The following is a 16,131-nucleotide window of genomic DNA, read 5'->3' as shown; positions in this document are numbered from 1 at the left end:
CCGTCCAGAATTCTCGACATGCCTTACGATGGGGAATCTCTCTTTGGCAAGTACGTAGATGACGCGCTGCAGGCCATCAAGACCGACACAGAGACTGCCAGGTCCCTAGGTACCCTGTAGTACGGAAACAGCCCTTTCGGGGAGCAAGAGGAAGAGAATTTACCTCATTTCGAGGTTCCTTTAACAGGCAGTACCAGCAACCCCAATATAGGCCGTCCTATCAACAACCGTATAGGCAACCATCCACGGCCTCATACGCCAGACAGGGAGGAAAGAGAAGACAGGGTTCACGAAACCGAGATCAACCCAGAAAGCAATGATCTTCACAAGGCACCGGCTATGCTTCCCCAATGTTCACACTATCAACAAATAGGAGCAAACATCTCCAACTACATCCAGGAGTGGAAGAACATAACATCAGATTGCTGGATATAGTGACAAGAGGTCATACCCTGGAATTCATACAAAAACCACTGTATCATCCACCAAGAACATCCAGACCGTTCCATCTTCGTCTGCTTCAGCAGGAAGTATTCCTTATGCTTGTCAAGGGAGCTATAGAAAAAGTTCCAGTTCAGCAAAGAGGTCTTGGATTCTATTCCCGTTTCTTCTTGATAAAGAAAGTCAGGGGAATGGAGACCAATACTAGATCTCAGGAAACTCAACAAGTTCCTTCGGAAACAATCTTTTCGGATGATCACGCTGTTGGATATCCTGCACCTTCTCAATCCTGGAGATTTTATGACAACAATGGATCTCCAGGATGCTTATTTCCACATACCAATACATCAGAAACATCGCAAATATCTCCGCTTTACTGTAGCCAGTGCCCATTATCAGTTCAAAGTTCTCCCATTCGGTCTGTGGCCAATCCAGTCCACCTTCTCTGCAACTACGACCTTCTCACGAAGAATCAGGGTCAAATTCTTCATCCCGATCCAACTTCTCTTCAATTGCATGCTTGGCTCCTGAGTTTCAGGGTATAAACATCGATCAGGAATGCAGACTGATTTTATCTAGGGCACGGGCAGAGAGCACAAATAAGACGTACAAACTCAAGTGGAAGAGATTTTGTGTTTGGTGCTCTAAGAACAATTTCCACCTGTTACAAATTAAGCCTGAACAAATTCTTTCATACCTTCTCACACTCTCAAAGGCTGGTCTTTGCCATGCATCCGTCAAGATTCACCTAGCAGCTATAGCCTTTTATAGGCGCTCCGCTGAGATGCCCTCAATCGGCTCATCCAGAATCATTAAGCAGTTCATGAAAGGCCTCTTCCGCACTTTCCCTCCGGTGCATCTATCTCCGCCAGAGTGGCATCTCAATATAGTCCTCTCCCAGCTCATGAAAGCTCCTTTCGAACCTATTCACAGGGCGGAACTCAAGTACATCACATAGAAGATGGCAACCATGCTCGCTCTCACTTCCACGAGGAGAGTCGGTGATATACTGGCTTTTACTACTAAAGAACCTTTTCTGGTCTTTTTGGATGACTTAGTTATGCTCAGGACCAACCCCAGATACATTCCCAAGGTGCCAATTTCATTTCATCTCAATGAGCCCGTGATACTACGAACCTTTTTTTCCATTCCAACTACAATCGCAGAATAAAACTCTGCATTCTTTGGACATCAAAAGATGCCTCAAATGTTACCTTCAAAGTACCAAACAAATCAGGAGATCAGATCATCTCTTGGTATCTTATTCTCTTGGACGACAAGGAACAGGGGTCACCAAGCCCACTATAGCCCGGTGGATTTCCTCTACAATTCAGTTCTGTTACTCCAAATCAAGAAAACCATTGACTAGGCGCCTGAGAGCACACTCCACGAGAGCAGTCTCCACATCGGCTGCTTTGTTTCAGGGTATTACCTTGGATAAGATATGCCAGGCTACGACATGGAAGACTACGCACTCCTTTACACAACACTATTGTTTGGAGTCCTCGCAGAGAACTGACTCTCTAGTTGGACAAGCTGTTCTACGTCATCTCTCATTAAGGTGAGACCTTTCCTTGGTTGTGTAGAAACTGTTTGATATGCAAATAGTCCATAATTGCTATGCAATATATATGTATGTATGTCGTTTTTTATATATATATATATATATATATATATATATATATATATATATATATATATATATATATATATATATATATTTATTAATATAATATGGAGGTTGAGTATATATGTGTATATGTACATAGATTTATGTATATTTGTTTGAAGTTCATAATACAAGATTTATGAGCTAGCTATTTGATACAGGTTGTAAAGGATTTCTAGGCTCGCACCCTCCATCCACGGCGAGTATAATGTTTATCAACAGTACTGCTGGCTATTGAGATTCAAGCATGTGGATTTATGAAAGATCCAATACTGGATAAGAAAACAAGTTACTTACCTGTAACTACAGTTATCCAGTATTGGTATCTTTCATAAATTCACATGCGACCCATCCTCCTCCCCTTAGACGCTCGCATTTCCTCTCAGGTTATAATCTTTTCACTCTCATGCTGGAAAATCTGAGGGAAGGAGCTTCTCTGGAGAGGGTTCTAGAGGGTGCAGGTGCCTGATTGGCCAGCAGGCAGGTTTGCGTCCTTTGGGTCCTTTTCACTAAAGGACTTGGATAGACTATATGAGGGGCTGGTATTTCCATTATAGCCTATAGGAAAACAAATGTATTTGTTAATTATTGCTATTTTATGTACTGTGGGACTCCCACTTCGACGACGGGGATGATTCAAGCATGTGAATTTATGAAAGATACCAATACTGGATAACTGTATTTACAGGTAAGTAACTTGTTTTCTTCCTTGACAGTCAAGTCTGACATGAGACTGAGAAAAAAATGGGGGGGTCCCTAAACACATTTTCCAAATTCATTTTTCCGTAGGGATTTTGAACAGCTAAAGGTCAAAAACTACTGGATAGAATTACACAAAATTTGGCAAGATGGTAGGTCCTGGTCCAGAAAGAGTGCTTTTTTTTTTGGTGTAATTTTGTTCAGTAGTTTTTGAGAAATTAAGGGGAAAACAAATTTGTATATCTAGGGATGCAAAAGGTTCGTGACCCCTAACTATCTCGTGCTGAGGTATGATTTGGCTGATAACACCTCAAAAACAGAAGCTGTTGAAGTGTTGTCAGCCATCTTGAAACTTTGCTTCAGCCGAATCCCAAAATAAAAGTAAAAAAAAACAAAAGGGGCCAGGGTACGAACACCCTGACCCCTTAGCTCTGGTGGTAGGGTCCCAAAGGGACACACCCCCAGGGCCAAAAAGCATTTTTTTATAAATGTTACGAGCACTGTTAGTTTGATGCCCCCAGGTGGCCCAACTCCCAGGAGCTTTTTTTAATTTAAAACAAAAAAAACTGGGGGGTGGGAAATCTCCTGCCCCTCCCAATGCCTGGGAACCTCCACCTCCCTGGGGCTCTTTTTCTTTTTTTTATACCGGGGTGTGGGGGGGTGGTGCTGCAGCCAAGCCACAGCAATTACTCCGGGTGTTGATAGCGAGACCTTTAAAGCAGGTCCCGCTGTCAAAATCTGAAGTTACATCTCTGACCTCTGCACGCGAATAGGGGACAGAGATTAAATGCTTCAGCACGCACGGAGCTGCTGTCAAAGCACCTCCATGCTTGCTGAAGCATTGGCACTGCGAGGGAAGCCTTAAGGCTTCCCCTGCAGTGCCAGGTAGCCCGTATGGCGTTTCTGTAAAAAAAAAAAGAAAAAAAAAAAAAAAGACAAGTAAGGACTGCTGGGGGGAGCGCTTGAGGGCTTCCTCGCGGTCCCACGTAGCCGGTAAAGGGCTTTATAATAACAATATAAATTAAAAATAAATAAATAAAAAAGTAGGGACCGTGGCTCCCCTCATGGTCCCTCTTTTTTTAATTTTTTTTTTTTCATACAAAACCCACAAAGAGCTAAAAAACAAGAAAAGAAAACAAACAAAAAAAAACCATAGCTCGGTGTGAAGGTCACAGACCGTTACACTGAGCTCTGGGGATTCCAGTCAAGCTGGACTCATTTCCATTTTTTTTTTTTTTTTTTTTTAAATAATAAAAATACTTTTTAAAATATATTAAATAATTTTTTTGTTGAATCTAACAAAAATATCTAATTCTAAGTATATGAGATATTGAAGCCTAAAAAGCTCTTTCTGTCTTACTTTCTTCCTCTCTTTGTCTCTCTTCCAACCAATTTCTCCCACTCACACACCCACTCACAGACCCACTGACACCTTCATGCAGCCACTCACAGACCTGTGCACAGACTGATGCACCCACTAAAACATCGGTGTACGCACTTTCACACCCAGACAACCAACTGAAAGACACTCTCACCCCTAGATACACCCTCTCATACCAATTCTCACACCCAGAGAAGCTGCGGCTAACTCCTGCCGCACACGGCAAAAGGGCTGTGCACAGCGTGGGTTTGTGTGGTTGGAGGGTGTTAGTCGCAGGGTCTGGCTGCAAGCCTGGTCTTGCGAACAACCTCCCCTGTGCATGGGTGAAGGATGTGCACGGTTGGCTGCGTATAGGGGGTTGGCCTCAGCGCCTGGCCGACGCCAGGCCCTGTAGCCAACCTCTGCTGCATGTGGTCAAAGGCTGTGCACAGCGGTGATTGGAGTAATGTACAGTAATTATTATAAGTCAAAAAATAACATAGAAATATAAAAATTCGCTGAGAAAAAAAACAAAGATTACAGGGATGTTATAATTAGGAAATAGAATTAAAGAAAAAACTGTAGAAATTAATTGAAAAAACCAAAGGTTACATGGACGTTATAGTTAGGTTCTGAATGTACTCGTACAAAACCGTTAAAATTCTGCAGTTATAGTAACCTGAGCTCACTTACACATGCAGTCACTCAACCATACAACTATTCACACACCAACTCACTCACATGAATAGTCACTTACATACCCACTCAGTCACCCATGCAGCCATTCACACAGCCACTCACTGACCAACACAAGTTCTCACGCATCCACTCACTATCCTACATAAAGACTGACTCACCCACTCCGGTTACGATACAGCTACTCATACACCCACTCTTGCATACATTCACTGACACAGCTACGCAGTTGTACTTAAAACCATTCATACACACATGACTTATCTATGCAGTAAGTAACTCACCAAGTCACTCACCTATAGAGTGACACACATTCACTTACCCAGACAACTACTCACTCACACATGCAGCCACCCACAGACTCACTCACTAAATGAAATGCAGCTGCTCACACAGTCACTTGGCTCACCTATACAGCAACTTACACATTCATCCAGTCTCCCATACAGCAAATGATTCAACCACTCATTCACCCATAGACACACTCACACACCCACCCACTCACACATGGATACAACCACTTACACTCACAGGATGATGTCATCAGTGATGTCACTGACCATGTCATGAGTGAAGAATCTACTACAATAGAGTATCCTAAGGCAAGTAACTTGCTCGTCTGATTCTACCCTATAGTTCTGATGAATTAAAGGGCCAATCTCTCCTCTGGTCTTCAGGTCTTGTTAATATATTTTGTCCACTCCAGAGATTGTGTCCCAGTTCTGATCTCCTATGATTGTGTTTGGTGATCCCGAAGCAGCTTACACAGCCACTTCCTGCCCAACTATGGTAACCGGACACTCGTGCATTTTGGTCACCTCAGTGTCATAGTCCTGCATACTTACTAAGGTATCCATCACACAGAACACTTTTGCTTAATCCTGTATGCAAGTTCTGAACTTGGTGGTCACTATTACTATCAGTAGCGTTTCTTACTACACTTGCAACAACTCGACATTTTAGCATAACAACTCAGACTATTCATGCCATTATTACTACTTCCACACCAATAACATTTACATTAGTTAAACATTTGTATTTTTTGGATGTGTTCCTTGTCTTTTCAATTTAGTATACTTCTCCTGACATGTTCCTATTTCTCACTATTTCAGCCACAGGCAATTCTTCACGTTTTTCCCAGTATTTATTTACTAATGTTTGCAACAGCATAACACATATTCACTGTATATGCTTGCATGAGTCATTATACATGTAAGAAATTATCCAAGTCGTCCTGCAATGCAACTTGTCATCTTTGTTCCACAGTTCAAAGAAAACACTGGGAAATAGAAAGACAACTGTATATAGATACAAAACTAGACATTTCTTTACTTTTAACACATACGGTGTTATGCTCTATACTTCTAACCAAAGATATTACATCTTTTAAATTGGGATTTTTCATCATTTTGCTACTGCACTTTTGGGTTGTTGTTGCATCGAATCAGCCAATCTTTTATAAGGGAATCAGTGAACGTACCAAATTGGCATGCCCTTGCCAAATTTTTAAATCGGACACAAGGTTTGAGTTTTTCAGTTTTTCTTTGCTGTTGTGCAAAAAAGGCCTCTCCTTAAAATTACCTTGCTGCAGAGAATATTTAACGCTCAGTTGCAATGAAGTAGGAATCCACAAAAGTTTTTCCACCTTTCCACCTTTTTAATGGCAGACGCAGTTCACTTGCATTGGATAAAAAGGCTGGAGGCCTGGACATACTAGCATCTGCTAGCTGTACAATTTTACATCAATAGCACGCACCAAAAACATAATTAACCCAACAATTTGAAATAACAAGCTAAAACAATTAATTAACATAAGAACTTAACATACCAAACTAAAATAATAATTTCTTTGGTATGACTTCAGGATACTGTTCAGTTTATGCTTTTTGTCTATAAGTTAGGGAATTTGCTAGGTAACTCATCAAAGACTCTGTATCCCATCCATATGTTGAAGAAGGTGTGCAAATGAATCTTGGATTTCTCAAAAGTTGAGCTGGGAGTCCGTAGGTATAGTTACAGCGTACATGCCATGTACACAAAGAATGTCATGAATATCTCCATTTCCCTGAGCACAACCTCACGTGAAGGCTTCCCAATTTTATGTTCCTTTTCAGGAATCACATTGCCATTCCAGTGCTGTGGTGAGTAAACAAAGATATGTTTGGGGTCACGTAAGTGACGTATTGATTCTATGTAGATCAGATGCATATCCTGTGTGATAGAGTGAAGAAAGAAGTTTGTGCTGCTTTAGAGACTGATTTAAGAGAAAGCAAGAATGTGTGAGGTTGTGGTGACTGTTACAGGACTCCGGATCCTCTGTGTACTAAATAAACACTAATCACAAAGAAGATTTCTTACCCTGTCGCAGTAGCGGCAGACAAGGAATTCTCAATCCTGCTGCTCAGAGTAGAGTGGACAACCGTTCGTTCTGTTGTGATCCATGAAAGTCTCCAGGGGTAGTGATGAATGTACTTTCCCCTTGCGCAGGTCACTTGTGGCCACATGTTGTGTCTGCTGTTAAAACTCTCAAACTTCAGGTAAAGTCTTCTAGTTTATTTAAATACAGATGTTGTCACCAACAAAGAGTCATAGGACTACAAGCGTTCAACTTTTCCTGCACACTGTCTCCAACAACCCCTCCAATCTAGAATGGGATTCACTTATGGAAGTGTTTCAACACGTCTATGAAATTAAGTCATAACATAGTTACACCGCCATTCTCGCTCTAGGGCCTTGCATTGATTTTTTTTGCTTAGCAAGGGATGCAGTGTACCAGGGGCCAAAGGTGTTCTGTGATGTGAAGTAATTTTAGAAATGAGGAATCTTATAGAATGTGTCTGTTACAGAGTTATTGAATGCTACCTGATTATGCTGAACATTGGAGGATAACTAACTGAATAGCAGGGTTGTTTAACTCAAACGCAAAGCCAGAAGATTTCACTTTGCTTAGTTTGAATTTCTTCAAAACATATTGACAGGACATGTCTTTACAGAGTGAGAGGTAGCTAGGATGTTAAATAGAATACAATGAGGATGATCAAATTGTGAAATATGCAGAGTTGGTAGATCTGTGATGTACTTGAAATTGGTTAATAGTATGTCCAGCAACATGTGTGGGTTCCAAAATAAGAAGTGTAAATTTATGAGTGTTGCATTGGTCCAACATTTTAAAACGTTGTAACGGAAGAAAGCATGGCTGTTTATAATCTGAGGGGAAATCATTTCTGAGATTTTCAGTCCAAATTGAGGACCCCTTCCTGTGGCTCTGTATGGCAGTGCAATAGTAATTGAAAGTGTGGGGCATAAAGCTAATGTGCAAAACAAACAATCAGTTCCACTCCTCCATTTCGGTCTCTCCTGTTAACACTTCTTATTTTATATCTGACTGCAAGTGTGAGAATTATAGGAGGCTTAAAGGATTGTCAGCCATGTTTTTAAAAACATCTGCAGTCTAACTGCTGATCCAGAATACAGTCATGTATTTCAATACTATGTTTGCAAAATGACTGTACTTAAGAGCGCTGCTTTAAACATTGTGTTGACAAAGTGCACCAATGTATAATGGTTGAGAGATGGTTACAGTTGTGATAATATAAAGTAGATCTATAACATTATCAGGTTCCTCTATTTCTCTTCTGTCATACCGAATTGTCTTAGTTGAATGAAATTGGCCAGATCATTTGACTGCTGCTGAGGTTGAGGCACAAATGGGTGGAGATGGGACGGACTTTGACAGGCTACTGGTGTGCCCACGCATGCTCATGCAGTGCTCCTGATTAAATGGTGTTTGGGGGTTGCTTCCTGACCTATTTGGAAAACCAGACTGCTAACCTGGTTGTCCTAAAATGGTGGACACAGCAATGCAGTAGAGAGAGTAGATCAAAAATCGAAAATAATTTCTTTCACCCATTATAAAACAATGTCACGCAATAGTAAACCACTTGTTTCAACCCTTAGACAGTATCCAATACATTTTTTCCACCAGTTAAAAACACTGCAAAAATCTGTTCAAAGCAGTTAAAGCACTCATAATAATTGGTTTAAATTTCAGTGGAAACCAGTTCAGTGATTTCTGAAGTGTGCCTAAAGTAGGTGTGCCAGAGTGGTTAGGATTTGATTTGCTCTTCTGACTATTACAAGAAACTGCAACATTGTGTGACCTTCTTACTGATGTTTTGTATCTCTGTTCTGTTTATGTCTCAGGTGTGGACACTTGATCCGACAATACATATGAAGCCGGGCCATCAAAATTCAGACCTTCCATCTAGCACGTTCTTCAAGGAAATGAAACCTCTAGTACCATTCACTCCAGACTCCATTTTGGAATCTAGTTCCTGTAGCCATTCTGACAGGGAGTCCTTTTCCAGGGCTAGCAATATGAATTCCCCAATGCTGAGTGGGTCACCAAACATTTTTTCACGAAGTTGTGCTTCATCTGTGGACTTACAAAGGAATCATACATTCCAAAATGAAACTAATGAGAATGCAAACTTTTTTATGCGATTCGGTGGCACTGGTATGTCACCCATTGAATCTGTGATTCAGAGTGAGGATAATAGAAGCAGTCGGACTCTAACGCCAACATCGGACACCCAGTCACTGCTTCACAGTGGAGACGATCAGGAACCGGAGTACAATGCCTCCTCTTCATCTGCAGAGAATCCTGTCATGTTGTCTAGGTAAGTTTTTCTTTTGATTCCGTCCTTTAATGCAGATGACTTTGCAGTTCAGAGACAGAATTACTCTTGCTTTCACTTGTCTGTGAATGCGGTATGTATCACAACTACACTTATAGCTTTTTGATGCAGCTTTAGTGATAATTAGCTGCAGTCTTTGTTTAATTGAAAATAAAAGCCAGATTGCACTGCTTGCAGATAAAGGGCCTAATTTAGAACTTGGTGGACGAGTTACTCCGTCACATCGGTGACGGATTTCACATCCACCAAAATATAAATAACATAGGATATAATGGGATTCATATTTCAGAGAACGGGAAATCCGTCACCGTTGTGATGGAGTAACTCATCCACCAAGTTCTACATCAGGTCCAAATTCTTTAATATGTTAATAAGTACAACACTGTTCCCTCAACCCAAAGTAAAGCTTGTAATCTAAGAGAGCCAAAGCATAGTCAGATGGACAAATGTGATTATAAAGTGACCTGTACAACCTTTATTATACACATGCACTAGGAGCATTAACATTAGGCCAGCTGTCCCAGCTGACTGGAGCTCCTTGTGACAAATATCAGACCCCGTTTTGAGAAGCAACACAGCACCCAGGGGCAACTGGGCTTCAGCATTGGTGGTGGAGGCAGGTTACCATTAGTGTGCTGGGGTCTGTCCTACAGTGGCTGTGCAAACTTGGGCCAAGTACAAACATTTCTGCCTTGACTCAGGGTAGCGAGGGCGAGCAGTCATATGCTTCGTAGTTTGGAGGACAGGAGTTCAAAACTGCAGTAAACCAGCAGACACAATAATCTAATGTCCAACCCAGTGCTTATCTTTTATGTGAAAAGAAAGTACTTAAGTTACAATAATAAATACTTTTCACTGTCATTGAAATGACAAATACAGGTTTGTAATCCTGGTTATGGTATCCAGTAAGCACTACACTTCGTTTTTTGATTCTCACTCCCTGGTCTGGTGATTCTAATGGGTATAGTCCCAAGTATACTGCAGGTAGAGGCATGAATTAGGTACAGGTATAGATGACTTCACTTTTAACCTGACTGGTTAGATATGTTACTCAGTTCAGTATGTTTTACCGCAGGTATTCACTTCAGGAAAAAAAGTCTCAAATCCTCATACCAGATTCCTCTGCACGTCTAGTCCCTCATTCCAGTCATAGGCTAGGCCCTACTTTTCCCTGTTCACTGGTGTTGCAGATCATGTGATATAGCAGGCACACCTCAAGCCCCAGCTCTTTCTTCTCTGTCTCAGCTCCTGGCTGTAAGGCCATAGCAGCAACTTCTCTTTGGAACAAGACTGTGGACTAAATCAGCATGTCATGTCTTGCATAGCAGCACAGCTATTTGGCAGTTGCAGCCCTCCAGACCAAGTGCAGATGGCGCACGCAGGCAAGGTCGTTTTGGTCTTCAGGCTGATTAGTTAGCATTGATGGGACTTCGGCAGTTGTGGCCCTCAACGTCGCTCTGGTGTACTTTATTGGCGATGCAGCTCCATTCTCTACTGTCTGGTCTGCTGTGGCAGCACCAGCTGCATGATGCCATCAGACACAATGGTCGCCAGCTGACACAATGTTACATGTGCTTGTAGAGGCCTAGTGTAGTTCACAACAGGAACCACGTATGCAGACCAAAAGACCCCCTTACTATATGGCTGTTCCCACTCACTAAATGGCCGCTCCTCCTCACTACATGGGCCGGTCCTGGTTTCTAGTCTGTAATCATAACTCCATTAACACATTGAGATGCACCTCATCTACGGTCACTCCTTTTGTACGTCTAGGCACTTTTCTTCCCTTTCTCAGCTGGTTGGCATGCTTCTAGGCACTAGGCAGACCCCCATCACCTCTGGGAGACTGGCTGTCATGCAGACACCATCCCTGACATCCCTAATTTCACAGCAGTTTGAGCATCCTGTGGAGCATTCCCTTCCTAGTCATGAAGAGTTTGGAACTAGAGCAAAGCGGGGTGTTTTCGATCGCACTAAAATGCACGTTTTCCAGATCGGTGATGTTCATCTACTTTCTAAGCTTTCTGAGCAAGTTTAGGTTGATTCTCTTTCAAATGTTGTCTTTGAGCAGTTCTCCAGACACATTCTTTGTGCAAAGTGTTGATTCTCACAGCAAGAAGCAATGGGGGAGGCTTCAAACAGCAATAACCAAAATATGAGCACAGTGCAATGTGAGCTCCCTGCACCTGGCTTATATCCCCTTCCTGAAGCAGTAAGCAGAAACAGGAAAATGGACAGGCTGTCCCTAGCAACGTCCCAAACTTGAACAATACAACTATAGTCATACACTTACCTTTGCTATCTTCCAAATGACAGTGCAGAGGAATAACCAATCAACAGTCCATTGCTAACACACAGTTCTCATAGAATTTCCAAAGGTAGCACCATCGTTATCCTCTTTATTTCTGTGTCTGAGTTTCCACCATTCAGCCACAGTAATACTGGGAATATGCATCCACTATCTGGCGGGGGGATGTCTTGTGCCAAAACATGGGCATCCAAAATGAATCACACTGGCCCCAGTGCACTGTATGTGTTTTTTTTTTTTCTTTAAGAGCCGTAGGTTTGTGCTGATCACGTGACAAATTTCCAAAACCTGGTACCCTCCCATCACTACTCTGAGATACTCAGCCAGGGCATGGACAGTAGTTCACTGCGTGCGATTAGGGCATGCTGGTGGCACTCCAGGTCTGAAAACAGGAACTGGACCTCTCATTGTCAAGGGTGTACTAGGGTAAGGCTAGCGTAGTGTGACGCCAGGGACTAAATAAAATTCCTGATACCAGTTGCAAATGCAGTGAGGCACTCCGGGTGGTGGCACACCGCCTTTACCATGCAGGCGACATTCATGTCCTACCAGCAAGTATTGCTGTGTATTCCCATTGTCCTTGGTACTACAGACGCCAGATACTATTGCAAGCTTATTGAACTTCTCAGTACTTTTTTTTGGTGTTTTGGTCGGTTAGATCATTAAAGCTTACTCTTGGTGAGTGGAGTGAAGTGAAGTGATTCATCTATTTTCAGTTAGCACATGTATCTCTTATAATAATAAGTATATCATCCAGACAGTGCTATATCTTTATGCCCTTCCATGCCAGATAATAGGCCTTACACAGGAAGACATTTGGCACTTCTCCCTGCGGATGCACACACAGACCTCAGTGTTAATCTCCCATTGGGGCCCGCTCACCTTCTCCGTCATTGAAGTGCAGTTCCAAGCTGCTACGGTTCCTCCAAACCGTGTCCTGTGGGCACTACGCCACTCTCCACTATGGGCTCTGCGGCTCCATACTACCAGGGTGCCACCCACCGCTCTTTCCTACACCTCTTTCATCCAGGACTGGGGGATTCCTTCCCCCCACCCAATCTATCTATGCAGGTCACATCACCTCCCTGGGACCTACAAGGGGGCACCGTACAGCCCATCCAGATGGCACAATTATTCAGGAATCAAAAGGAGTTCCCCGTACCCCACCATTATTAATTGGCTGCCGCCAGCAGTTACTCATGTCATAGACTTGTGACAGGGACCACCTGTGATAAACAAAGTACCTATTTGGGTGTACCCTTAACATGTCAAACAGAGTTGAGTACTCTGCGGGTGAGCATCTTCGGAAACATGCACTGCATGTCTCAGGAGTGACTGCACATGGGTATTGTGCCAAACACTATCAGCCATACAGTTATCCTGTACAATACACAAATACTGTACCAGCTCTGACTGAACATTAAAGCCCTTCTCTTAGTTGTATCTCTGCCATCTAATCTGGGCCGTTGTCTTCCCAGACATTCCATCAGCCATACAGTTATCCTGTACAATACACAAATACTGTACCAGCTCTTTGACTGAACATTAAAGCCCTTCTCTTATTTGTATCTCTGCCATCTAATCTGGGCCGTTGTCTTCCCAGACATTCCAATTTCTTTTAGTACTTAACCTTACACAACAATATATGCTCAAGCAACACAAAGACTTTCTGTGACATTCTGTCCTGTTCAATCCTAACCTTTGGGAACATCCACTGTGTTGAGACCAGAAACATTTTCTAATCAATGCTGTTGTATTGTCAGACTCTGTATCTTTGAAATATCCAAATGCTGATGTTGTATATGCTGGCATGAATAGACGTGATTCCCACTTATGCCACTGAGCTTTGGACTTTTGACATCAACCAGATGTGACAGTACTCAAATAATGCTTCTGACTCCTTTCAACCATTCATGTGTGGCCCCACTGTGTTGCGACAGTTACCCTTATGAAACGTGCACAGTATGTACTGCCGCTTACATGGTTTTCTGAAGAATTTTCTGGTTTGCAGACTTTTCTTTGGTCCTTCCTTCATAGTCCTTCCTTCATGTTTTTACTAACTTTTGCAGTGTGAGGCCTATCTAGAAACATATATTACAGTTATTTTTTTTCTACAGCTTTACATCTGAACTCACAGCTATCCGATTTGTGTATGCATTCTATTACAACCTAGCTACAAGTTATGTCTTATGTCTTTATGTATATATGTTTCCTTATTGGTTCTAACTCTCAAACCTTTTTGGAAAGCAGTGGAGTTGTGAACATAACAGTATAACATGAATTACATGCCGTGAGTGAGAGAAGGAAGTCACAGAATGCTTAAAAATGGGCAAAACAGTAATGGACCCGAAGGTCGTAATACTTTTTGTCCGATCTTTGGCCTTCCGTTTCTAGCCAAAATCCTAGAAAACTGCATGGCGACTGCAATTCTGAAAATATACATGGCACTCTCCATATCCTTGATAAAGGTGACTCCTGGCTTCTTATTCTCCTTGACGTGTGAATGGCTTTTGATTCTTTGCACCACATGATGCTCCTTAAAAATACTTAAAAGCAGAAAAGGGCTGAGTGGGTCAGTCCTCAGCTCGTTCTCCATCATCTCAGCACTGGTGTCAGTAGATAAAGAGGCCAATTTTGTCTTTAGTCCTTTGACTGTCTAGCAAGAGCTCCCCAAGATTCTCTTCTCTGAACAGCCCTTTTAACCTTTATTTGGAACCTCTAGCCTCCATTCTCAGGCACACTAAGATAACATATCAGGTTGACACAGACAGTGCACAGCTCCATCTAAATGTTTCCTACCGTAAAGAAGTTGAACTCCTGGCCAAAGTTCCTGAGGAGATGCAGGCTTCAGTGACACACTACCACCTGAAACTGAGCCAGTTCAAAAGAGAGCTCCACCAATTATACCTACCCAACTGTCCTATCCCTACACAACCTTGACTTAACTCCTGATGTTAAACTGTAGGCCTACAGTAGTGGAGTCAGCCAGACCAATTTGTTAATTAATGTTAACTTTCAAGCACCCATCATGGCGAAGTGGGCTCATTTCCAGCTCAGACTCTTAACTTGACGATAAAGTATCCAGATTTTAAGCTAGCTATACAATCTCTATAAAATACAATACTACAGTGTGACTACTGCAACTTTGTCTTCATTCGACTTTCCAGACTGCACCTTGCCCCTTTCAACCGCAGTGAGCAGACTGGTCTTGGGTACAAGAACGTTCGGCCACGTTTCTCTGAAGTGGTTTAAATGGGGACCTTCTTCGAACTAGCCCGTATCGCACACAAAACCGTGCTCTTGAGAACACCTTACTACCTTGCCCATAATCGGGCTATCACTCACCAGTCTTATGCTGGAAACACCAGGTTGAAGCAGATAGACTGAAACAATCTTACTCAGGAAGTCCACCAAAATGTGGAAAAATACCACATCTGAACAATTCCATCCTATTTTATCCTTAAAAAAAATAGCTGATGAGCTGATTTTTAGAGACACTTTCAACTGTGAAAACCATTGCCTTTCCCTCAGAGAATTTGTGTAACAGATACTGTATTTTGCCATTGTTTTGTTGCCCCCTTCAATAATATGCAACCCATTTATTCTATTCAATCTTTATAACTGTTATTTGATATTTTGATTCAATATAATGTACTTCAGTGGTTCTTAACCTGTGGTCCATGCACAGCAGGGTTCCTCAACTGTTTAGAAAATTAAATAAGCAGATGAATAAAGTATAAATACAGAAAAAAAGCAAAATTGAAAAGGTAAAATACTCAAAATGTGAAGGAATTTAAAATTGGAGCTAAAATTTAGTTGGTGCCCTTATCATGATTTGTGGGAGCAGTACAGAAATAGAATCTGGTATGGGTGATTCGTGGCCTGAAGTGAAGGACTGGCACGCATCAGGTGCGAAAAAGACATTTACGATAGAGACTACCATATGGTGTAATCTTTTAGAACTAAAACTACATTTTGAAAAGTTCTATAATTCCCATTAAAATTTCGATTTTTACATATTTTTTGGGAGTTAAGTTTTTTTAAATATATCTTGCACAGCTTATGGTTAATTGTTTCTGTATTTTTGTGAATTGTTTTGAGCTGTGGTCCCGGACTTCCAGTAGTGATTCAGTGGACATCTTCAAAAGACAAACGGTTAAACGCCACCAGTTTCCTCCACCATAACATTTTATTGTATGTTAGATGTTTGGTTACTTTCCTCCATTGGACTGTAGGAACAGATTGTGAAGTGTATGCTACC

At 41.9% G+C, this 16,131-nt stretch overlaps 1 protein-coding gene across 4 annotated transcripts in view; it reads left to right on the top strand.

Moving 5' to 3' along the window:
- Positions 1–16,131, top strand: part of MPHOSPH9 (M-phase phosphoprotein 9) — a 311,640-nt gene that overhangs the window by 123,915 nt on the left and 171,594 nt on the right. For all 4 annotated transcript variants that reach the window (XM_069214980.1, XM_069214979.1, XM_069214981.1 and 1 more), the window contains exon 10: positions 9,069–9,544. In XM_069214980.1, coding sequence (XP_069071081.1) covers positions 9,069–9,544 — 476 coding nt within the window. The remainder of the gene's footprint in view (positions 1–9,068; positions 9,545–16,131) is intronic.

Source organism: Pleurodeles waltl, chromosome 11 (assembly GCF_031143425.1).
Source record: "Pleurodeles waltl isolate 20211129_DDA chromosome 11, aPleWal1.hap1.20221129, whole genome shotgun sequence".
NCBI classification, from domain to species: Eukaryota; Metazoa; Chordata; class Amphibia; order Caudata; family Salamandridae; genus Pleurodeles; species Pleurodeles waltl.
The sequence above is the reverse complement of the archived record's forward strand: the minus strand, read 5'-3'. Positions and strand labels throughout refer to the sequence as shown.